The following is a 24,798-nucleotide window of genomic DNA, read 5'->3' on the forward strand; positions in this document are numbered from 1 at the left end:
GCCGGAGCCCCCCGCTGCCGCCCACCCCCCTCCTCCCCCTCCTCCTTCTCTTCCCTGCCCCTCCGCCCTCCCTGGGGAGAAGCGACGCCGGGTGGGCTCGGGCTACGCCGGAGCGGTGACTACGCCTCCCGGCGTGCACCGCGCAGAACGGCCGGAACGGGGAGGGAGCGAAGGAGAGAGTGTGTGTGTGTGAGGGGGAGAATCCGCTGTTACCCGCCGGGAGGAGGCGATCGGACTACAGCTCCCGTCCGACTCTGCGCTTAAAGGTGCCGGACCGGTAACCGGGCGCAGGGTGAGGGAGGGCGGCTGCTGGTAAGGACCGGGTTGCCTCGGTGCCTTCCGTCAGCGGCCATCGTCTCCTTACCCCCGCGTTCCCGCCGCCTCCCTCCCTCCCTCCCTCCCTCAGGTGAGCGGGGCGGAGGGAGGAAGCGTTGCCCCGGGGCCGGCGGTTCTCCCCCTCTGCTCCCCCTCAGCGGCCGGGCCAGCCGCCGCGCCGAGGTGGGCGGTAGGTGGTTGCCGGTGGACGAGGAGGGGCGGTTGGGGGCTGTGAGGAAGCGGCGGTGGGTTTGGTCCCGGAAAGTTGGGTGCCGCTGCCGGCGGGCTGTGAGGCGGCCCCCTCCCTCCCTGCGCCGCCATGAGGGGGCGGGAAAGGGGCTGGTGGTCCCGGCGTTCCGATAATTCTCTGTTCTTCCCCTTCTCCTCCCCGGCCTTCCTTCCTCCGGCCTTCCCCAGGGAGAGGTACCGGCAGGCTCCGCTCGGAAGCCGGCCCGCGAAGAGAGGAGGAGGAGGAGGCGGCGGCGGTGCGGGGAGCTGCCCTCCGGCTGCCATCGCTCCCAGGTGGGTGCGTGGCGGGGCGAGAGCCGCCCCCGCCTCGGCTGCCCCTTGCGGGGTGCTGAGGAGGAGCTGGGGTTGAGAAAAGCGGTGGGCGGCGGTGGCAAACTGGTAGGTGTGGAAGGAACCCGCAAGCCTTTCGGAGGAGAGCTTGCGTTGGAGGCAGGGTCTAGTACCAGCTTGATGAAAGCCGGTGCGACGGTAGGGTGTTCGGGAAGGAAAAATGGGGAAGACGAGCTGGAATCCATCTGGAAACAAACTCTGCTTAAAAAGCACTCCAAACGACGGGAGTTCCCTCTAATTTCATGCTTACTGGTGCATGGAGAGGAGTGATTTGTTGGTTTTGGTCCCCCCTCCCCCTCTTTATTTGCACTGTGAAGCATATCGCATATTTTTTATATGTGAGGTCATTATTCCCTTAAGAGCTTTTGAGCATGGGTGCCACTCTTCCAAATAGTTTTTGCTAGCTAAGTAAAAAACACTGTTACTGAAACAAAAACTGTACTGTGTCTGAACCACGGTGGTAAGTTTACACAGTGCAACAATGGGCAAACTCACTAGTGTAAATCTCTGCTCCGAATTTAGTTATGGGGTTGGACATAACACTTAAGACGTGCAGTAGAGTCTTTTACTCACCTCCCTGCAAATGGAGGCTTGAATATACACTAGGCGTTTTCTCCTCTCTCTTTCTTGGAGGAATAGGTTGTAATATATTCAGCAAAATCTCTTTCCCCAAACATGTTAAACAGGAAGAGTATTACTTTGTATACATGAAGAAATAATTCCTCTAGAATTTTGCCAGGTGGTGGGGATTGTTATTTTTTTCCTAATCTCTTAAAAATAGTGAACCCCATGGCTTTATCGAAAGTTCTGAATTATTTCTACTTTATTGTTTTACTGAAATTAAAGTGAGGTAGATATGCTTTTGCTACCTTAATTACACTGTCAGTTCTTAATTCTAAATGTTTTAGCTCTTCATGTTGTTAAACGCTACCCCATAGTCAACTATCAATAGCTAAATACTTTGTAAATACTTTGGCTTGTATTTCATGCATTGAAAAGAAATAAACACACCCAGACAGGCTTCCTCGGTTCTCTCTGAAACAGAGATGGGAGGGCATTTTAAAAAGAAAGGTAGTGCATGGCCATGCTTACCATCGTCCCTTCCCATTCTATATATTGACGATGGCTGGCTTGGATACTTGTGATTGTGACTGCTACTGCATTATAGGGAAAGAAGATTCTCTCTTAGGCAGACTGCTTCCAGATGACTATGTCTGTATGTTGGTTCCTCATTAAGGCTGTTGGCCCAGGGATCAAGATTGCAGCTAAAGTTTTAGGGAAATACCTGCTCTACTGATGATCTGCTAACATCTAGTGTGTGTTGTGCATTTTTAGAATGCCATGCTTCAGTGGTAAATGTATGTTTTGTACAGGCATTTATACATCGTTATGTATAGCTTTGTGGTATGTGGGGGGTTTTGGTGGGTTTTTGTGTTTGTCTGGGTTTTTTTCTAAGAAAATGTAACTTTGTTATTTTACAATAATGCCAGTGTTTTCCTGTAGGGTCTGAGGGAAGTAAATTTGTTCTTAGTTTCTAAATTCTATCCTCCTTGGTGGTAAAAGCAAATACAGCAGTTTAAATGTAGATCTTCAAGTAGCTTCTGGGAAATGAACTTATGAATGAATTGATTTTACTTTTAGTGTTCTTATAACTATTTTAAAATCATGAGGATCAATAATTAGCTTTGAAGTAAAATGCCTCAAGGCCATGCAGCCTTTCAGGTGAAGGTCTTTGATCCAAACTAGTAGTGCGGAGAAGTCTAGGAAGTATTGCTGTTATTTCTTTACTGTAGAAGTGTTTCTTTCACAAGTATGATTTATAATGTAATCTGTTTCAGTTAAGCTTTTTTTCACTACATTTTGTATACTTGAGTGTGTTAATGCTTCTGAGGCTGTATAAATAACAAATGATTATGATACAATTTTTCAGGATAGGTTTGAAAGAATACAAGGGGTTTACTGATAAGAATAAGGAGTTCTGGTGCTAGGTTGAAGTACAGCCTATGGCATCGTGGCTTAATATTTTTAATGGCTTTTCTCTCATGTAAGAATGCAGGTGACTACCATGTGAAATGACTAAGCTTTCCATTCAGTGTTTTTAAAACAAGATGATACCTAGAAAATAGTCAAGGGGAAAACAAAAATCTATCAATAACCTTGGGCTGTTTCTTGGTTTTGATAACTGTTGACTGAAGGAGACTGTATGCATGCCGTTAAAGATCATAGTGTACGATGCATTCTTAGGTTTGTTTTCTATGTTCGTTTGACCTAATGGCCCAACATTATCGTATTTGATCACTGATTGGTACTATCTTGCAGCATGGTATACGAACTGGAGATGCAGAAACCATGTAGCAGAAAGCTTTGAGCACTTGTGGATTATCAGTTTCTTCCAACAGCAGTAAAAAGTGAAGAATGAAGGTGACTGGATTTATTTTCCTATGGACGTTGGTTTCACTGCCTTGTGGTCAGTTAGCAAATCCTGCAGAACATGAAGATGTAGTAAAGCATGCAATAAAGCTGCACCGTGGGAAAGGAGCTGTTATCACTCAGAGAAAGCAGTGGGTGTTGGAGAGCTGCAGAAAACTATCTGGTCTTCTTCGCCAAAAGAACGTTGTTCTCAACAAATTAAAAAATGCTATAAGAGCAGTTGAGAAGGATGCAGGACTGTCAGACGAAGAGAAACTTTTTCAGGTGCATACCTTTGAAATTTTCCAAAAGGAGCTAAATGAAAGTGAAAACTCGGTCTTTCAAGCAATCCATGGCCTCCAGAGAGCTCTACAGGGTGATTACAAAGATGTTGTAAATATGAAAGAAAGCAGCAGACAGAGACTGGAAGCCTTGAGAGAAGCTGCAATTAAGGTTAGTTCCCCCATGTTTATTACTAGAGTATTAATATTCTACTTGTTATTTTAATTTTATTATTCTGCGGTCTAAGTCTGTTTTTATTAAAAAGTGGATCTACATGAAACTTGCAGTGTTTTGCTGTTTAAAATGGTTTTTGAATTAAGTATTTGTTCTCATAAGTAAAATTAGAAGTAATTCTGATGTAGAGTTTAAAACTTACTAGTAGTGAATAGTTCTTATTTCAAAACAAAGCTAAGCATAATCATAAGACCTATGGCAAATATTATGTTAAAGGGAAGGGAGTACAAGAAGTGAGTCAGTGCACACAGCACAGTTGCAGTAGATAAGCCAGTGGGATTATCAGAGTGGAAATAATGCCATAAATTGGCAAAACACTAGCTGTTTTTTCCACTTTAAATGAGAATTGCTCAACCAAAATCTACAATTTAAACAGAATGACTTCTTGCCTTTTATTTCTGTATTCGTATAGATGTGGGTAAAATCGACATGCAAAATACTACTGGGTTTTTAATCTTAGGGTAGCACTCCTAGCCTGGGAAGTGGAGGTTTGAAAAACAGTGCTTCCAAGAAAGAGCCAGCTGAGGTAACTTTACCAAGAAAAGCATAGATGAGTAACAGTTGAGCACAAGTACTTCATGAAAAATCTGAGTTCCCATGTCAATGCAGTCATGTTGGGGTATGCACAATCTGCTACTGTCTACTGGATTTGGTGGTGCTCAGACTGTGTACTGAAAGTCTCCCCTTGAGAGAAAGTGTCGTTTAATTGATTTGGTATTTAAAGTGCTCTTTTCCTCACTCTACCCCTCAACCACTGGAGGAATATATTAAGACTTTTCTTTGTTTTCTGTCTCCTAAAAGAAGAGGCTGCCCTTGCACAAGGGAGCAAGAGAAGGGGAAAAACGTAATTGGGATATAGCATCTGAGCTGGGAGAATCTCTAAAGGGCATTTGTGTAAGAGATGTGCAGATCTTAACAGGTGAAGGTTACAAGAGATGGTGTGCAAGAAAGGTGTGCAGTGAATTGTGGCAAGAAAGACTGGTGGAAGTAGAAGTTAGGATGCAGACTTGGGAGGCTGGAGTGGTCTGTGCAGTGAAAACAAAGACTGAATTATGACAGATTTGGTTAGGGAGGAGCTTGGATCTAGGTGTGTTCCAGTGAAGTGCTCAATGTGACTTTGATATTGGTGCTTAATGGCAGAGCCAGCTTCTGGTGCATAGAAATGGTAGCAATTGTCATGAAAATGACTTGATTTTCCACCTTTTTTTTCCTCAGAGCTCTTAAAATAGCAGCAGCGAAGCTGTCCAGAATCTTCTTTCTTATTTACCTAATTCTTGGCAATGTTACTGTAAAATACTGAAGTAATCTATCCTTGAACTTGAGAATGGTGCTTCCTCATTTTTCTCGTAAAAGGAGGCCTGTGTGTGTAATGATGTGTTTTAGATGTGTGTCCTGTCAAAACTTTACTTCTGCAGAGGTGGGTTGTGTAGGCTTTTTTTGTATTATCATATCAAGATACACACTTGAATGAGCAATCTTTTACACCCTTCCTTCTTATGTCATGCACATGATTATTTAAAGAGAATATTTGTTGTTCTAACAACAAACAACCTTACAATTGTTACATAAACTGAAGCAAAGGATGGTGGGGGAATGCAGGCCAAAAAGATGAAAATTACACGGGATACATTTTTTTTGGACTTGTTCTTACTTCAGAAGACACACATTAGGTCCAATTTTGTTCCAGTTTCATTTTAATGTAATGATTACTTTGTTGGTGTACTGATAAGACATCCTTTCCATTTTTTAAACAGTGATTGAACAGAAAATACAAATGGTTGTAGAGGGTGCTGGACTTTTCCCTTAATTTTTTTTCCGTTGAATTGAAGTATTTGGAATTCTTTAGTGTTGGGATATGTATGCATGTCCGATGCATTTCTTGCTGGTTCTGCTGCTGGGAAAAAGGTATAGCAGAGTCATTCATGGGCTGGGTGGGAGGAAGGAAGAAGCGCTGAAGACAGCTTCTGCCTTCCTTTGCTCCAGGAACCTGTATGGAGGTTCAGGAAAAAGCAACAAAATCTTACCTACTTTTTATCACCTTCGGATTTTTTGGGTGCCTACTACTCAGACATCAATGGGAAAAAAACCCTCACAAGTAGTGCAAAGATGCAGCCTCTTCGGAATGTGCTTTTTTCATTCCTGATTAAACAGTAGAGAGCAACAACACCACTGTGTTCTTAACCAGGATCGCCCCAAAGTCTTACTTCATCATACTTCATTTTGCTGATGTGTTTCTAGGTGTTCCAATTTCCTGTTTAGTGCACAGTCCTTATTTGTATTACCTTGCTTAAAAGATTGTTTGTTATGTACCTTGTGATCAGATGTCTCCGATCCCAGCCTGAGTTGCAGAACAGTGTTTGTACTGTGATGCACTTCTGCTTAACATGTAGCAGGCTGTTCGAGATAGCTTGTCCTTTTCATGGACACCATTCTCTGTGATTGTCCTACTCTACTGCCATGACACTGGTCTGTAGGTGAAAACAGAGATGCCACTTTAATAGGCTACCAAACCCTTTGTCTTCATTAATTAAAGGAACTTACAGTTAAATTCAGATTTTTCAAAGCTCTTCTACCTTGCTATTCAGCGAAAGTTAACTTCTTGCAAATTAGAGCATTATTTATTTTTGTGCAGTTTACCTCTAGCTCTGTTCAGCTTGTTTGTCTCAGCTGACAGAAAGGACTGATCGGCTCCCTCCACCCAAAACCTGTTCCATTTTCGAGGGGAAGGAATCTAACCCTTACCAATTCCTTCTCATGTTCTAAGTTGTTGCTGAATGAGGATATAATCTGCAATTCATACAGGGGCTGTTTTTTTACATCTTTCAAGCAATGTTTGCTAGAGAACAACCGATAGGAAATGTTTTTCCTTGAGGCTGTGTGAGAGTGACTGTGTCTCTTGCTTATGTGTTGCATAAGAACTAAAGCAGTTGACATTCGGCCAAACAGATTAATAGTTACATTTTTCCCAACCCCAGTTATTTTGGGAACTGGGTAATTTTCATCATGCCAGTGTAACTATGGTAATTCTAAACACCAACAGACAGCAATTCTGTGGTTTCATCACAACCAGAGGTATTCATCTGACTGTCAGGATTTTAAAAGGGTTAAGCTATGGTTATAGGCTGTACTGAACATACTTTTGTCTTGGCATCAAGGAACTGATTAAATTATATGCACGTTCTTGCAGGGTTCAAGGGGAAAAAAATGTCTACCTGCAAACGTGTGGAGGAGGGGACACTCCAGTTATTTAAACATAGGAGTTCAGGACTATTTTAGATGCCCAGGTTGTCCAAGATACCTGTGTGGGGTAGGCAAATGAAGCACACAACCTAAGGGAGACCTATGTTCTGTCTGACTTCTAACTGGGTATGGCAGGGCATCTAGAATGGAGACAGAAACTTGTGTTTTCTGGGAATTCAGTCTGACCTAGAGATTGTCTGTATTTTTTGCCCAGTCTGTTTTTACCCTTGGTAATAATATTGGCTCTTTTAAAGAACAGATGTAAGGTCTCTCTCTTCTAAATATTCTCAGGATCCTGAATCTAACTAAAAGGAAGAAGCCTGCCATCGTGTGTGTTTCCTCATTCATAGTTGTTCTCTCTCTCAACCAGTGCATCTTTTAAAGAATGTACGCATGTAAAGTGAAGCATCTTTTTTCCAAAAAAACTCAAATTACACTCTGTCCATACACAAAGTATTATGTTTGATCATTGTCTTGGTAACCATGTAGAAGGCGCAGTGTTAATTCCAGTCTAGATCAGTAGTAAATAAAACTTTTTAGTTCTCTTTTTGAGCCTGAAACATCCAAAGAGAAACGAATCATAGCTTTATCAGGGAAGCTACTGAAATTATTTTTACGCCATATCAAACCACATCAGCATTTTTTCTTTTCTTACTTCTGAAGCCTAGAAATGGATTTCAGAAGTCATTAGTGCAAGTTTGTAAGAGGCCCAAACTGAAAAGATGGACAAAGTCAAGTATTTTGCTTCTGATAGGAAAAATGCTTCTTGGGAGACATAAACAGGAACCTCAGCTAGAGTGTTGGGCTGCTCATCTGTACTCTCTCCCAACTGCTTTTATTTTTTTGTAGTTGTCTCGACAGTTATTGTAATTTCTGAAAGCCATAAACAGACCTCTTCCCATGTTTATAAAATGGCTTATAAAATTAAGATTTATTGTGTTTTCCTTCCAATTTGTTTGTTTGCTGTAGCTAGTAAAGCTATGCTTTCAAGGTTATTATGCTTCTCTGCTAAAGCACTGAGCTCTAAACTTTACTTGGCTCTGAAATGTTTCCTAGAGTTCCTCAAAGTAGTTCCTTGTATTTTCTGGATTATAACCTTGGGGCAGCTCTACTGTTTAATGGATTAGAAAAGGCTATTGATGGATATTTTGTTTATTTCTTGCCCACTTTCCCCAATGAAAACTGGCACAAGAGAAAGCAATCTTCAGATACCATTATGAAGTCTATACTGCTTTTGCAATTGCACTCGTAAGATGTTTTGTGTCAAAAGAAGCACACATTTATGTCAAATGTTTTTCTGCTCGAAGGCCTGGCCAGCACTTTAACTGTGTGTTGTAAAATTCAACAGGAAGAAATGGAATATGTGGAACTCTTAGCAGCAGAAAAACACCAGGTTGAAGCCCTTAAGAACATGCAGCATCAAAACAAAAGCCTGTCAATGCTTGATGAAATTCTAGAAGATGTCAGGAAAGCAGCTGATAGATTGGAAGAGGAAATAGAAGAGCATGCCTTTGATGACAACAAATCTGTAAGTGATGTTTTAGACTCAGTCTTTTAATTGGTGTGCATTTATTTTTATAGTTGATATTTGCACTGTAGGCGTGTTTCTCTTGTGTTAAATAGTTGTTAGGATTTTAGTGACTATTTAAAAAAAAAAAAAAAACAAAAACTTTTGGCTCTACATTTGTTTTTGCTTCCCTTTCAAATAGTGGTAGAATGATTGCTTGTTAGGAGTGAGCAAACAGGAATAATTATTCCTTTTTGCTAGTGATTTTTGTGGTTTTGATCTGAAAGCCCCCCCCGCAGCTGCCACTTTGACAGTGACAAGTGTAGTCCATCTCACTGATACAGCCCATGAGAGTTATGACATCTCAGTGGTGGTGGTGGGAACTGATATTTAGACCTTGCAGGATACGGAGTTACCATGTTAAGCGTAGTCTCCGCTTTTTTCTCTTTCATTTTGTTGAGAAAGTTATGGGAGAACAAGAATCCTTGCAGTTAGTTTTCACAGTCTGGGAAAAGATATGTTGTCCAAGGTAAGGACCTGAAATCTGTTTGTGGTGTTGCTTTCTTCCACTTCTGAGTTCCTCTGCTTTTCATAGCTGGCCTGTTTGCATTGTTCGTTGTTTCTATGTTGCATGATGGACAGTATCCCTCGGGTAAGGCTGTGTGTATTTGGAGCTGGGAGTAAGTCAGTTTATTCCAGCGTCCCATTGTGCTGTCCTCAGAGACTGACTCTCTAAATTGGTCCTGTTTGTGTGAACGTGGGTTGCCATTTTATTTGGCTTTTGCTCTTGAAAGGTTTTTGTTGATCTGAGGCGAGCATAGCTCTTGAATTCTGCTAAGGAGGAAAAACAGTTGCTCTGCAGTAGAGCGCCAGGCCATTTTTTTGTAGTCGTATTGAGAAAAAGTGCAAGCAGCTTTTTATTTTGTATACGCTAGACCGCAGCAATTGTATCCAGTGGGAATCCGACCTAGCAGGACCAAGAGCGGGGAAGGGACAAGCTAGCTGGAGTGCCCTCTTCTGTTCTGCTGGGGTATGACGGCACGTTTGAAGGGACCAGGAATGAGGTTTCTTCTGCTACACCTGTTAATTGGCAAAATGCTACCGCATCCTTTTTCTCCAGTGTATCTCGTTGGTTTTCTGCTTGTATCTCTATTCATGAAAGAAAAGGAATCATGAAATGCAACCTGGAGGACTGTTTACATCTCCATCTTTGCAAAGAATATCTAGTGTTTTTTCTCTTAGGCTAGAACACTGGAACGTTAGAACAAAGAAGCTCTAATAGAATCATCAGTAATCTGATAAAGATACAAAAGCTTCTATTAAAATATAATCAAATAGAGAAGTGTAGTAGGTAAAAATGGAAAAAAACCAAAAAACCCCAAAAACTGACCCAACCCACTTAATAATGCAAGACAAGAGTATTAGCATACCATATTCTGTTACGTACAACCTGCTTTCAGGAATTGGTGTTTTAGGAAATAAAATCCTGAAAATAACTATTTTCTCTCGTTATGTTCTCAAATTTATTAGTATTTAAAAGCTCATCTGAACCTGTGCCATCTACTCTCACTCTTCTAGCATAGTCTGTCTTATCAGTTCCCTTTTCTTTTGTAAAAGTAAAAATACACCATAATATCCACACAATGTAAGATTTTTTAACATATATTACACAGAAAAAACCAGATTGTTTTTCGTAGTTGTCTTAATCTTATAAGCATCTTACTGCTTTTCCTAATATTGTTTCTGACCTAGACTGTGAACTCTACTAGATGAGGAATGTATTTATCCAGTTGCATTGCTTTTATATGATCTTTGATACATTTTTAGTTTTGATGCAGAGAAGTTTGGTTAGATTCCAGACACACAAGCTACCAAGTACAAAGGAACATAAACCAAACTCTATGAATTCGGAATTCCAGAGCTTCAAAGTAGATGCTTCACTGCTGATGTATTTTGTAAGATAATTTTGCTTAGTGAACACTATCGCTGATGTTGTAACATTAAATTCCCAAGAAGATAATAGAACAGATGTTGGCTTATCAGCATATTGTTTTTTAGGCAAAGTAATTGTCATCTGCAAGATGGAGACACTGCAGTGAACAGTGAAATAATTCCAATGTGAAAGTCAGTGTAAAGTATGTTTTATATTGCAGAGCCAATGTTTAACAGTAAGCTCTAAGCTCTCTTTTAGTATCCCTGGAGTAGCAACAAGGGTGTGGGAGAGGCAGTCAAGAGCAAAGATGACAGAAAAAACAGTAGGATTGGGCACTTATTGTGTATTCTGATTAGAAACAGTTCTTCATGTTTGCTGACTGTAGGGAAGTCTTTCTTTGCTCCAATACTGTGAGAATAGTTTGCATCTACATGGCATGCAACTACTGCTTTCTCCCGTCAGCTGAAAACATGGTTTGGTCTTTTAGACTTGGCAATGGACACCTCATTCTGGAATGCAAAATAGCCTGGTAAGTGGGGAGCTTAGGGAAGTAAAGGCAAAATAGATATAAAAAGACAGCTTTTGGGCAAAAAAGGGTGAAAAGACAACTTTCATAATGCATAAAAAGAAAATGGTCATCAGCTTCTCACTCCAACAGCTAAGAATACTGATGTTTGAAGCAGCTATTTTACGCTTCTAAATAATTCTGCAAACTTCATAATTTGTTTCAAATTGCTTTTTTTCCCCTCTGTCTGATTCTTCTTCAGAACTTCCAGTTCTTTAGAGGCCCATCATATTGTGTGATGTACAAAACCAGGGGAGGAAGTCATTCCCACGATAAAAGTTTTCTTATTTAATTATACACACACAGGAGTGGAAGAAAAGGATAAAAATTGCAGGTTAAATATTAAATACTGAAAATGCAATATTTATCTGAACAGTTTGGGGAAATGTGCTGAGGAATCAGCAAAGAAAAATAGGAGGCTGTTTTATAGATGGCTTACGTGAATGCATTTCTTCGTTAAATTGGGGAGTTGCTTTGGCAAAATACGGCAATCCAGAAAAGTTGAATGTTTTGTAGTCAGTCATTGGAATGACAACAGCCTACTCTCTTTACTGGAGTCTAAAAGAAGTAACACCCTTAACTGTTTCTGAAAATGGGTAAAATCTACATTATTTAAAATACAGTGAATAATGAAGTCATCCTAGTGTCTTCCACTCTGTAATTACAGGCACTGAAGATAGAGCTAGGTAGAAACAGTTCTTATCCTCACTCCTTCAAATTTACAGGACAGTGACTTTTTCTTGACTTTGAATGCAGTCGTTATCTCAGATTTTGTGAACTGAATATGACTTTGTAATCTCTAATTGTTTTTGTTCAAGGGAACAAAACATTACATTTCAATCCAACCTTTTGTGTTTTAAATGCAATAAAGCTTTTTTTTTTTAAAGTGTCAGATTAGATGCAATTGAAAATACTGAATTGGAATTGTACAGCTTTGAATCCTATCCCTGTATTTTTTGGTTGGACAGCTTGGCTAAAGAGGTCTGGAAAACCCCTTGTTTTGAAAATGTAGAGCAAATTATAGCCTTTTCAGTTATGGACATCAGGTTTTGATAAAGAGACTGAAAGAATTCTCTGAGAAGAAACTGCAGTATTTTTAGTCAGTGTCAACAAATTCTGGAGCAACTTCAAGCACAGCTATTAGTCTTTCCCTTTGTACTCTATGCTTCATTGACACCCCCCCTCCTTTTTTTTTTTTGTTATTTGCTTTCATTTTCTTAAAGGTAAGAGGTGTAAACTTTGAAGCAGTTTTAAGGGTGGAAGAAGATGAAGCCAACTCCAAAAGAAATGCTTCAAAAAGAGAAGTAGAGGATGATTTAGGTCTTAGTATGCTTATTGATTCCCAGAACAATCAGTATATCCTTACCAAGCCCAGAGATTCAACCATTCCTCGTGCTGATCATCATTTCATAAAGGTAATAATTTTAGAGACATTCTTGTCATTTGTTTTGCTAAGATTTAGTCCCACTAGTTTGCATGCCAGTACTGCTTAGTTGGATGGAATATAGTTTCAGCATTTGTCCCTTTAAAGTTACCCTAGCATTCATGATTCCCTGTCTACTGGTGATCTGGCCAATGTGTTCCATAATCCTAGCACAGTCTTCACAAGACTGATTGTGATGCCGCATGAATCCTGTTTTTTTGATTTACCCTGTTGCACCTTTGGGGCAACATCCCTTCTCTCGGACGGCGCAGTGTTAAAGCAAGCTACTGCTGTGCCTGATAAGCCACTTGCATATTGTTACTAGAGAGCATTTATCTGTTCATGTCTTGTGATGAAAAAGGGGATGCTGGAAAATACATGGAGATGTTTTTTATTGTATTTGTGCTTCATGAAGAATAACTGGATTGGGATTTTTTTAATTTTTTTTAATAAAGAAACTGAAATGGATCTGTTTCACCATTTGTTTTAATGCAAAGTGTCATTCCCCTCACAATTGCCCAGGAAACTGTCTGCTTCCTATGGTGTATTTGAAATATTTAATAAATTGATCAAAAGTCCCCAAAGCTATCAGTTACTTAAAGTCAATACCTCATCTGCTTCATCTCAAAACTGCAGTGCTTACACCTACAACAAAGTGTTCACGTTAGTTTCCTGAAGTTGTGTTTTCTTTTCACAGGCAATATTCTACATTTAATTTTAGTGTTGTTTATCTTTCGAGAGATAATAGTCTTTCATTTCATCACAAATTTGCGTGTCCTTTATATTAATGCATTTGTAAATCTTACATATTTAGGATATTGTGACAATAGGAATGTTGTCTTTGCCATGTGGCTGGCTATGCACAACAATAGGATTGCCAACCATGTTTGGGTATATCATCTGTGGAGTACTCTTAGGACCATCAGGACTAAATAGTATCAAGGTAAGTGTGCAAGTTGCTTTTTGACTGATTTAATTTGTTGAAATCTTTAAAAGTAGTTTTAAAAGAATATGGTATTGCCAACCTCAAATATATTTAAAAAAAAAAAAAAAAATCCCCAAACCTGGACCTTTGCAAAATGAGACCTTAGAATTTTATGTCTTTGAATCGCTTTGGTTTGGGGTTTTTTTTTTCTTTCCTCCTATATAATCGTGACATAAGCAGTTGTTGAAAGTGAAAGCTGAAGGTTGTGTGTTGTGGGGGTTTTGTTTGGTTTTTTTTCTTTTCTTTTTGTCTTTCATCATAAAGCATCGTGTTTGAGAGCCAAGTTATTTAAATGGCATCAAATATTCAGAAACTTGGAAGAAGTCAGTGTTGGCAGTGGGGGAAGTGTTTAAAACAAGTAGCTCCCTGAGTAGCATAGCTTGGCTTCTGAGAGAGTTATTTTGCATCTCTGTAGCTCTTTCATTGATCCTAGTCACTCTAGTTCTTTTCCAGTCCCCTGCCCACATTCCTGAAGTCTCTTGAACCTTTTTAGCTCCATCACGTGTACCCTGATTTCTAGCTCATGTGAAACTGGGCTGTGGTTGGCTAGACATTGCACATGTTTTGATTAGTGGTCTGGTGTGCATTAACAGATTGTTTAGCCAGCAGGCAAAACAGAACACATATTAAGGTTGCATGGTAATGTCTGCTTAAGTTACTTGTGTCTGTTACACTGATATCCACACAACTGCTTGGAACTTACTGTCTTTGCAACATCTGCTCTTACGTGGACTTTTGTTGAAAATGACTGTTGGGCTCAAAAGTAAGTAGGGTTGAGTAGGAATTGTCGGATTTTGTTAATCTCATATTGGAAGAGAAGGCTACAAATACTATCAAAATTCTGTATTGTAAAATTGAGATTAAATAATAACCTTTGAGTTGTACATAACTTCTGGGTTGAGAATGTCTGGAAAGCTTGACCACTTAAACTGAGAGACAAGTTTGTAAGCTTGGCGTTAGAAAGAGATTCAAGAATGAATTTTCAGACTTACACTGAGGAAGATAATATGGTCAGAACAGACATGAGAGGTTTCTTTAGGACAGTTTCTTAGTGAGCTGCCTATTTCCTGTGGAGCTGTGATTAAATGTTATTCATCTGGATAATGTTCATGTTGACTGGGTGTCTTGTGTGTCCTCTCTCCTTTTGTCTCTTCTGTATTTCATAAAAAAGTTGAATGTCGGAGGAACTGAGGCAGCAGGCAGATTCTAATCTGGCAGGGAAGATAGTTTCCACCTCCACTTCTCCTATGATTGATGATAGACCCTGTCCTGTTCTGCTCTGTACTATAAATACATAGAAAAGTTAGGTTTTTAGAATAGAATAGCATAGACTATTCAGTTGGAAGGGACCTACAATGATCATCTACTCCAACTGCCTGACCACTTCAGGGCTGACCAAGGTATAGCATGTTATTAAGGACATTGTCCAAACACCTCTTCAACACTGACAGGCTCGGGGCATCGACCACCTCTCTAGGAAGCCTGTTCCAGGGCTTGACGGTCCTCTCGGTAAAGAAATGCCTCCTAACGTCCCGTCTGAACCTCCCCTGGCGCAGCTTTGAGCCATTCCCACGTGTCCCATCGCCGGATCCCGGGGAGAAGAGCTCAGCACCTCCCTCGCCACGTCCCCTCCTCACGACGCTGCAGGGAGCAGTGAGGTTGCCCCTCAGCCTCCTTTTCTCCGAACTAGACAAACCCACAGTCCTCAGCCGCTCCTCATGGGACATTCCTTCCAGCCCTTTCACCAGCTTTGTTCCCTCCTCTGGGTGCATTCAAGGACCTTCCCATCCTTCTTAAACGGTGGGGCCCAGAACTGCAGACAGTACTCGAGGTGAGGCCGCACCAACGCTGAATACAGCAGGATAATCCCGTCTTCTGACTGGCTGGTCACGCTGTGTTTGATCCCCCCCAGGATGGGGTTTGCCCTCTTGGCTGCCAGGGCATGCTGCTGGCTCGTACTGAGCCTGCTGTTGACCAGCACCCCCAGATCGCTTTCTGCAGGGCTGCCCTCCAGCAGCTCCTCTCCCAGTTTGTACTTGTGCCTGGCATTACACCATCCCAGGTGTGGAATCCGGCATTTGGACTTGTTAAATTTCTTCCCATTAATCATTGCCCAATGCTCCAATCTATCTAGATCCGTCTGCAAGGTCTCTTGTGCCTCAAGAGAGTCAACAGCACCTCCCAGTTTGGTATCATCAGCAAACTTGCTAATGGTGTGTTCAACTTCTGCATCCAGATCATTGATAAATATATTGAACAGAACTGGCCCTAGAACTGAACCCTGAGGAACACTGATGGTGACCAGTTACCAGCCAGATGTGGCCCCATTTTTCTGTTGTGACAAGGAAGGGAACCACTTTTTTTGCTGTTGCATCCTTCTTTCCGAAGTGGAAAGGCTGGTAGTTGTACTGGTCTGAGAGATGGATGCATAGAGTCTATAGGATGGAGAGCAGAACAGCAGCTACAGTTTAGCAGAATGATTATACCAGTAGACCAATAAAATAGCTAGAAGTAACTTCTGGAATGCATGCCTTGGGGCTTTAATAGCATATGCATAAAATGTAACCTATTTATTTTCAACAAGCAAGCAAGCTTACCTCGATCAATGCACATGTGCATTTTGGGTGATACGCACTATCCAACCAAATTATCTAGTAGCAGCCAGGTGATGGGGAAAAAAGTTTGAACCCTAAAGGTGCTGAGGGAACTTCTGATGTTGTATGACCAGCAAGTGAACTACCTGTGGAAACCTAATGAGAAATTATTTGTTTTGCAAGTGGACTTATAATTTGTATTATAAGTAGACTGCTGTGCACTGATTTTTATTTTATTCTTTTTAAAGTCTATTGTACAGGTGGAGACATTAGGAGAGTTTGGTGTATTCTTCACTCTCTTTCTAGTTGGTCTGGAATTTTCTCCTGAAAGATTAAGAAAGGTATTTTTGTATAATACCTCTGTATTTAATTTGCTTCTGCTCTTTAATGCTTTAGAAAGAACAGAATGCATTATTTATTTGGTGTCTCCAGGAAAAAACATTGCTATTCCTCTTGATTTTAGTAAAACAATTTGATTTCTAGAAAAATATCACACAATTTAGGGCAATCCATCTCTGCTTTAACACGCAGTAACGTGCAGTTGCTGTTGTGGAGCGTCCAGTGATGTTTGCCAGTCCTGTTATTAAAAAAATTAGTTTATTAAGTACTGCATACTGAATTGATGATACATGCTGTACTGGCTAATAAACTGATTCGGCAAGCATGTTAGCACAATCTGGAATATTACATGATGTGGCCATCAGGATTCAGCAAAAAGGTACAAGTTTCTTTTGTTCTTAATTAAAAAAAAAAGTTATCTCATAAACCAGCTAGAATTTTAATAGTGGACAATACTGCTGGAAAATATGTAAAGACTATATGTATGTAAAGAGTTGCATAGTGTGATTTATTCCTAACTGATGGTTGTGAGTTCACGAGACTATAAAAGCTTGAATGGAATTGTATTAAAATTTATGAGCATTCAGCTTAATCTGCTATTTCTTGTCCATCTGAAGTCAAAGATAAAAATCAGTAATTCAAGGGTTTGTAAACTGTAGTATGTAAATTGCTATGTCAGAATTGTGCGCACATTAGTATGGAGTGGTCTGCTGGTATTGATGACAGTCTTTGCCACTCCTGTTTTTTTTCCACCCTGGAATCGCATCCAATAACTGGTCTTCTATTTGATGACTTGAATATATTTCAACCCATACTGGACCTTTGGCCCTTAACTTGTCTGTGAGCTCTGGGAAATTTACCTAATTTCTGGTAATGAGTCTTCTGGCATAGAATATCTGCTAGGCATAATAACTCCAGAGTTTTAGGATGTATAGGATGACTGCCTGTTACTTCAGTGGCCCAGCACTGCAGCCCCAAATCATGCATGTGTAACCACTTATTTGCACTGAAAAATCATTGTAAGTTATCAGTAAGAAAAGTGTCATCAGACTTTATCATAAGAAGTTGTTTTCTTCCCAAGGTATGGAAAATATCTTTGCAAGGACCCTGCTACATGACGGTTCTGATGATTGCCTTTGGTTTACTATGGGGACACTTGCTCCAAATTAGACCAACACAAAGTGTCTTCATTTCCACTTGTTTATCTTTATCAAGCACACCACTGGTGTCAAGATTTCTTGCAGGCAGTGTTCGAGGTGATAAAGAAGGTAAGTATGATTTTACAAAGGGATTACTATAGTGTCTGCAATAAAATTTGAAAGATGTTGACTTTGTAATATTATGAGAGAAACTAGTTAAAAAATGAAACAGCACAAAACAAATACCACTGTTAAGTCTGGTTTACAAGTGATCATCCTCCTTTAACACCGGCTAGTGTTGTGTATATTCCTGTTATGAGGTGTACCTGCTATTTACGTAGCCAGTCCTCTTTGGAGAAAGGCAGTGTAGTCCAAACAGTACTCTCCATGTTAAGAATTGTCTTCACTGAGGGTCTGGAATCCTTGTGCTTTTTAAGAGGCTACCAGGTTAGACCCTTACTACCTGCCTGTCATCAGGGCAGAAGGCGAACTTAAATAATTCGCATCCTTCTTCAGCAAACTAAGACAAGCTCAGGTAGTCTTTCATAGCTAACAGCTAGTCAAATAAGTACCTTCAAGTACCATATTGCTAGCTTCTCAAAGACTTCTAAATGTTTCCTTTCAAAAGTTTTGCCATCCTGCTTTCTGCCCCTTAAACCTCCTTCATACATACTGCATTAAAGTTCTCCCCCACCCCCCCCCACCCCCCAGAATATTCACATTCTAATGCCTAAATTCAAAGTGTATATTTTGCACATGCTGGCTCTTACATGTGTTTGTTATTCTAAAGACTGTATGTTTTCAGTAAAGGAGTTCTAGTAACTGCATAACTAGTGGTTAACTGCTAAGCAAAGTTTATACTTTTATTGTTTAACAGAAACTTCATACGAATATTTTATTTCTATTTTAACATGTCTTTATCCATATATATTTTTTAATTTACTTACTAGTGGAGAAAGAAAACCCAGAATGCTTTGAAAGACCTCACCCCATTGAGAACTATACTTAGCCTCCATTTGATTAAGACATTTCTAGATTTCTGAGCACTGCAAGCCTTTGTAGGTTCTGTTGAATGTTTCCATGACTGCTTTACTGCTGTGCAGGGGACATTGACTACAGCAGCGTACTACTTGGCATGTTGGTGATGCAGGATGTGCAGCTTGGTTTATTTATAGCTGTCATGCCTACACTTATTCAAGCAGGAATGAGCACATATTCCAGGTAAAAAAAAATTATTGTATGTATCTTCTCCCCACCCCCTTCCAATTAGTATGTAGATCACCAGTATGAATACGAGAGTGCTACAGTTAATGTCAGTTCCATGAAAAATAAACACTCCCATTCTGTGAGCTCGCTTTACTATTTGTACTGGTCATGTTGTATGAGGATATTCTTTTTGCTGTAGCTGCCTTAGTCCTGTTCAGTACTTAAAATTTGTGGTGAAAAGTTTGTTACTGTAAAGGATAACTGCATTTCTTCAGTTATTTTATTTCCTCAAGACGTATTTTTGTCAAAGACTATGTGATAGTATTAATAATACTATGAGCCTGACGGCTTACCTTGAAGATCAATTAACAGAAATCTTTTTGAATCAACGTGGAAGTAAATTCTAGGCTGTAAAAGAGATTGCTGGGCACTTAGCAGATTTAGTATTCATCTTGTTTACTAATGTATTTAAATAACTTACTGTAGCTACTCGGTTTTGAACATCTGTGGAATTAGATCTTTTCACTTAAGGGGAACTGGTTGGGAGGTGTGAGAGCACTTGAAAGAAATGTTTTGTTTGTTCTTCTCTTCCAGCATTTTCAAGGAAATACTGAGAATACTGATACTGATTGGCCAAATTCTCTTTTCTCTGGCTGCTGTTTTTCTTGTATGTCTTGTTATAAAGACTTATCTCATAGGACCGTATTATCGCAAGTTGCATGGAGAAAGCAAAGGGAATAAAGAAATCCTCATTCTAGGAATAACTGCATTCATCTTCCTTATGTTAATGGTAATCTTTTAATAAAACATTTTGATACATGTGGTAGTTTACTGCATCAGTATCACAAAAGCCATCGCACTTACTGTTATTGCATATCCATGTACCTCCATAGTTAATTATTTGGTTTTAAAATGTTTTAAAACAAACCCCAAATGCACAGATGATTCATGCATTACAACGTAGATGAGTAAGAAGAGATAAAATTTGAATGTCAATCAGCTGAACTTCTGCTAATAACTTTTAATACAGCCAGTTAAAGAATTATGATTCCAGTTTTAATTTTGGGCTACTTCATGCATTTGAAAATAATATAGGATGGGTTTTGAGATGCTGATAATGGCTGATTGTGACATTTGCTCACAAGTTTCTTTTCAATAGCAAATTCTCAACATGGCTTTTATTATAAAATATTTTTTTTTTCTGTGGGAGATGAACAGTTTGGGATGAAGTTGAGAAAGTAGAGAAATACCTTAAGGTTCATAGATTTTTATATCCCTTTTGGGTTTGGTTGATTCTCCTATGAATCTTCCTTCTATTTGTTTCCATCTCACATTTCAGCCCTCTGAAAAACTATCCTGCTGGAGAACAGAATGTGACAGTCAGCGATAATGTTGTGGGTTTGAAACTCCATTATCCTGGATGTGCAGTTTCCCAAGAATTTCTGGGAAAAATTATCCAAAAAAGTTCCAGTGCATGTGCCTTTTTTTATAGGGATGTTTGCTTAATTATTACAGGTCCAACAGAGAAAGCTGACCTCCTTCAGGAAGAAGGTCAAGAAAGAAGTTAATTAAAGCATAGCTTTACAATGTGTTGATTTCTATTGTATAGGTTAAAAATGCCCTCCCTCTAAACAGCTATTCATATCCCAAACATGTCATGTAGTAAGAGAAGGAACAAGAGTAGTTTCTCCTTTTTACTTTCTAACAAGCAGACATAACAGTTGTAGAATAATTTCAATAAAAACCAACAACCAAACCACAAAAATTGCATAAAATATTATGATATCTAGAAGCAGTCTTACCTTCATTAAAAATACAGCCTACATAGACTGATCTGATTGAATTGGGTGTATTGTGCCCAAATCACACATCAAATGTACAATTCTGTCTACATGACTTTGTATAAACATGTATATTATGTAAACTTGAGGGAGAATATGTTTGAGTGTGGTGGATTTGTACTGCAAAACAGAATGCTTTTTCAGCATGGGAAGCGTTTGTGAAGGAGCAAATATTTTGTGTATTTTAAGTGAAATCAATTTTCCTTTTAAAGTTGATAAATAATGTATCAAAGGGAACAGTACAAAGGATACTGCATGTAACCTCTGTAAACCTGCTGAGATGCTTGATATTCACTGGCACTGGTAGCATTACTATAATGAATGTATAAGTTGTGGTTTGAGCACAAACACTTAAAAAAAAAAAAAAGAAAAAAAACCCCACAAAATTATTTGGTTGTCCAGTTGAACAGCTCAACAAAGAAATCTTAATTGGTATAGATGCCCTACTATGTCAGGAATAAAACCATAGGATGGGGGATGGCAATCTAATTTGAAAAAATGTTGCATGTATTTGGAAAAGTTTTTGGGTGCCAGGTAGGAAAACAATTAAACTGTCACTGTTCCTGCAAAGATCTTTCTCCTTGGAAAACAAAGCCCAAATATTGACCAAGTTTCTGTAATTATCTGCAAACACAGAATTTTTCATACCAATGTTAATTCTAAAAAAGCTTTTGAATTTGTAGAGGGAGGAATAAGAGAGTGCATGTTTTAATGGCCTTAACCAAAGATGACTCTGTGGCTCCATTTAGAAAACTTGAGAGACGTTTTTAAACAAAATATTTTAACTCTTTATCTAACATGTGAGTTATTCTGCAGGCCACATCCTTTCCAATACATGACAAAGGGGCTAGGAATGATATGGTATTCCTGCTTCATGCATACAGTTACTTGTTATGTGCTTCAGTGTTGACTGGGTTTCTGGGGTCCACCTAAGTTTATCCTGTATTGGGGTTCATCTGTAACACTAGCACATGTAACGCACGTTATATCTAAACTTAATTTATTTTACTCATTTCCTGTGTTTGAAAATCTTAGATGACTAATTAAACAAGAACTGCCGTTTCTTTACCAGTAAGGGCAAATTCTATATGGGAAAACAAGAGGGAGGATAGGACAGAAGAGGTTCCTATACTGCAGCATGAGTAAGCAATTTTGATGTAAGGATTATCCTGTCAGTTGAGGAACTTCCTGTATGGAAGTGACTTTTGAGCATTTCTGAACTGCTTGGCTCACTTGGATAGCATTGCAGCTCATTAAATCTGAAACAGGATCTTAAATACGTCTCTGCTTGATAAACTAACTTAGAGTAGAAGAGATGCAACAAATATCAATTACCAAGATTTGGAGCTTAAGATACCTCTTTCTGTTCCCAGATACTCTCAGAAGTAACTGAAATTCCCTTCTCTTTTGTCTCTCAATTAGTTAGATTGGGCGGGGGGATTGCATCAAGTGCCAATCCTATAAAAATCTAGCTGACTTTGAGACACAGTTGTGCATCTTTCAATCATGTACCTTGTCATCAGTACCAAAGGTTCAGTAGATCACACTTTCAGCAACTCCGTTTTAAGCTTTGAGTTATGCAGATAATGCCTTTTTTTTTTTTTTTTTTTTAACTGGGGCACTGTTCTCCTGAATCACAACATAAAGAGCAAATCTAGCTTATGGTTTTAAATATGACCATTTAGGATCGATGGCCAAACTGGTACTTTTAGGTTGAGATATATACCACAGTATAAGTCAGCCGGAGTGTTCACTGGTGTAGCGTTGCTTTTTCATGTTCTGTATGTACAGAAACATTACAGGGAGAATTGTTTTAAACGCTGTCCTGATAATAAATTGCTGTATTGGATATCTGCAGGACACCAGTGGTCAGTTTTGTTATGTTTTAAAACTAAGTTGCTGAATGTTATTAAAGAATTGGAAAAAAATAAAACCTGACCTGACAAGAGAGATAGCAGTTACATTTAGATGTTTATAGGACTATGCGTACACATGGGGGCGGGGAAAGTGGCTTCCAGTTTGACTGCCTTATGGTTGACCTGGGATGATGGCAGCAAACAAAGAGAAATTGCCAGCTTGCTTCATATAGCAAAAAGATGAAAAGAAAATATAGCTATGTTATTGCAGTACTTCATATATAAAGATGCACGTACTTTTTCCTGCAGTGTATCAGGAATGTCGTTCCTTGTTTGCCTGGAGTACTTCTCAATGGCTCATAACCTGCTTGTGAACTCTTTCCTATCAATTAAAAGGAGAAGATTAAGGAAGAACTGTAATCTCAAATATTCTAGTTAATTATTTAATAAAGTACAAGGCTTTTCACAAGGCTCACTAAAAATTGTTTCCATTTCCATTAAGGCTTTACTTCCATAAAATGCAAGCTTAGAATTCACCTCTTTACTCTTGGGCAGATTTAAGTTATTAAAGCCTGAAGTTCTAATATATTTATTTCCATCAGGGATTTCTTTAATTTTACTGGCTTACCATATTCATTAAGCTTCTGTGATGATTAAAAAGTAGCAATAAGATACACATTATTAGAGAATATAGGCAAAACAACTGCTGAACAAATGGTTGAAATTCAACTGGAACAAGTTATAGCAGTAATGTTTATTTCTTTCTTTATTACTGTGGTAGAATATTTGAACATAAAAATCCAATATCCTAGTGAAAGCAAGGCAATCCTTTCTGAATTATAGTAAAATGGGACCTTTGAAAACAACTGAAAATTAAACTGTACTGGGAAAAACATGTAAATTGACAAAACTTTTCATTTAATTTTGACTGAAAAAGCTTTCTGTAATGTAGGAGTTGAGAAAAGGACAGTGCAGAGCCCAGGGATTAGTAATGGTTAGAGCCCTGTTTGGTAAAGGCAAAACATAAAAAATGATGAAAGCAGAGAGGGAATACTAAATGCAAAATACTTTCCAAGTTTTGCTTATGTAAGAAATTTTGTTGAGAATGCCTTCCTGCCAGTAAAACAAACCCTCTCCAGTGTGTGGGTGTGCGTACGCACCCACACATTATATATAATAAACCCTGATGCTACAGCTTTAGTTGAGGAAATGTATCCACTTACTGGTAATATTATTGGACAACCAGAGACCAGGATGGGAACAGTAAAAGGAATCTCTGTATAAATCTAGATATGAATCTGAAGAACATACTGGAGGAGGGGGGTTGGTGTTAAGAAAATAATGTAATTTTTGGTTCTTTTCTTGCCTTCTCATCCACTTCACACTTCTCTGTGTGTACAGTGACCTATAGATTATGTAGACCTGAAGTTGTGTAGTACCTAGAGAGTAGACAAGAAATAGCAAAATTCGCCTTTTTATCTACGAGGCCCTTGAGCTCATACTTAGCTTGCCATAGAGTGAAGGAATGGAATTCAGTTTTTATGCTGTGGGAACAAAGCCAGATGGACATACAGTTTGCTCCAGTTATGTCTGATGCTTTCTGAACAGGCATGTTTCTTTCACACTTAAATTGCTCCTTGCTTGAATAGTGATTCTCCTAACAGCACAGTATCACGCAATTCTAATACAAGAGATGCTGAATCCCTTCTTACATGGTAACCTAACCATGTACGTGGGAATACTTAAAATATTAGCAGTAAAAGTTTTGATCTGAAGGTCTGTTATAGCTGATAACAGTTAAGTGTGGGAGGATTATAGCTGAATAGTAAAAATAATTCCAACTTTATTTAAAGAGGCTATATTGGATATTAATCATACTCAAGAGGTTGTGACTTTTAAAACAACTCATGTGTGATTGAGAAGAACTTAAATGTTTCCTCTTTATAACTGTTTCCTTTATTGATCTTTTGGTGATTTTCAAAGCCTTTTATATACATTTACTTCTTCCCTCTTACAATTTCAAATTGTGAAAAGCACTGAAATGCCTTTTGTTTTAAAATGAGAGTAACATTATAATGTTGTTTTGTTGGTTTTGCCTGATCAGCAACTCTTTGCATTAGTTGACAGAACCAATTCATTTTCTTAAATGTCTTGCAATAAATTACAGACTGTTGGCACAAATGGAGTTATGTGATGAGCATTCAGACATTAATACTTCAATACACAAAAGTCTGTGGTTTATTTTTAGGTGGCATTTTATGCATAGCTCGGAGACTTGTTCATTGTATCTTTTGCTCTCCTCCATTAATTTCAAGTCACTTGAGTTTTAGCTTCATACCTTACAGTGTAAC

At 39.1% G+C, this 24,798-nt stretch overlaps 1 protein-coding gene across 11 annotated transcripts in view; it reads left to right on the top strand.

The window, feature by feature from the left end:
- TMCO3 (transmembrane and coiled-coil domains 3) overlaps positions 1–24,798 on the top strand; it is a 35,875-nt gene that overhangs the window by 594 nt on the left and 10,483 nt on the right. For 5 of the 11 annotated variants that reach the window (XR_774883.1, XR_774885.1, XR_774884.1 and 2 more), the window contains exons 1-11: positions 39–406; positions 733–837; positions 3,214–3,756; positions 8,408–8,587; positions 10,987–11,028; positions 12,288–12,479; positions 13,302–13,430; positions 16,315–16,407; positions 17,487–17,673; positions 18,648–18,765; positions 19,345–19,540. Coding sequence is in view for 8 of the 11 variants with exons in the window: in XM_010575649.1 (XP_010573951.1) it covers positions 3,310–3,756; positions 8,408–8,587; positions 10,987–11,028; positions 12,288–12,479; positions 13,302–13,430; positions 16,315–16,407; positions 17,487–17,673; positions 18,648–18,765; positions 19,345–19,540 (1,584 nt within the window). In the remaining 3 variants the exon portion in view is untranslated. Of the gene's footprint in view, positions 1–37; positions 506–548; positions 561–732; positions 838–3,213; positions 3,757–8,407; positions 8,588–10,986; positions 11,029–12,287; positions 12,480–13,301; positions 13,431–16,314; positions 16,408–17,486; positions 17,674–18,647; positions 18,766–19,344; positions 19,541–24,798 lie in introns of those variants that run through there. The other 6 variants (XM_010575644.1, XM_010575643.1, XM_010575645.1 and 3 more) reach the window with 6 other exon arrangements.

The sequence above is a fragment of the Haliaeetus leucocephalus genome, unplaced genomic scaffold, assembly GCF_000737465.1.
Source record: "Haliaeetus leucocephalus isolate CR32 unplaced genomic scaffold, Haliaeetus_leucocephalus-4.0 Scaffold495, whole genome shotgun sequence".
Classification (NCBI taxonomy): domain Eukaryota; kingdom Metazoa; phylum Chordata; class Aves; order Accipitriformes; family Accipitridae; genus Haliaeetus; species Haliaeetus leucocephalus.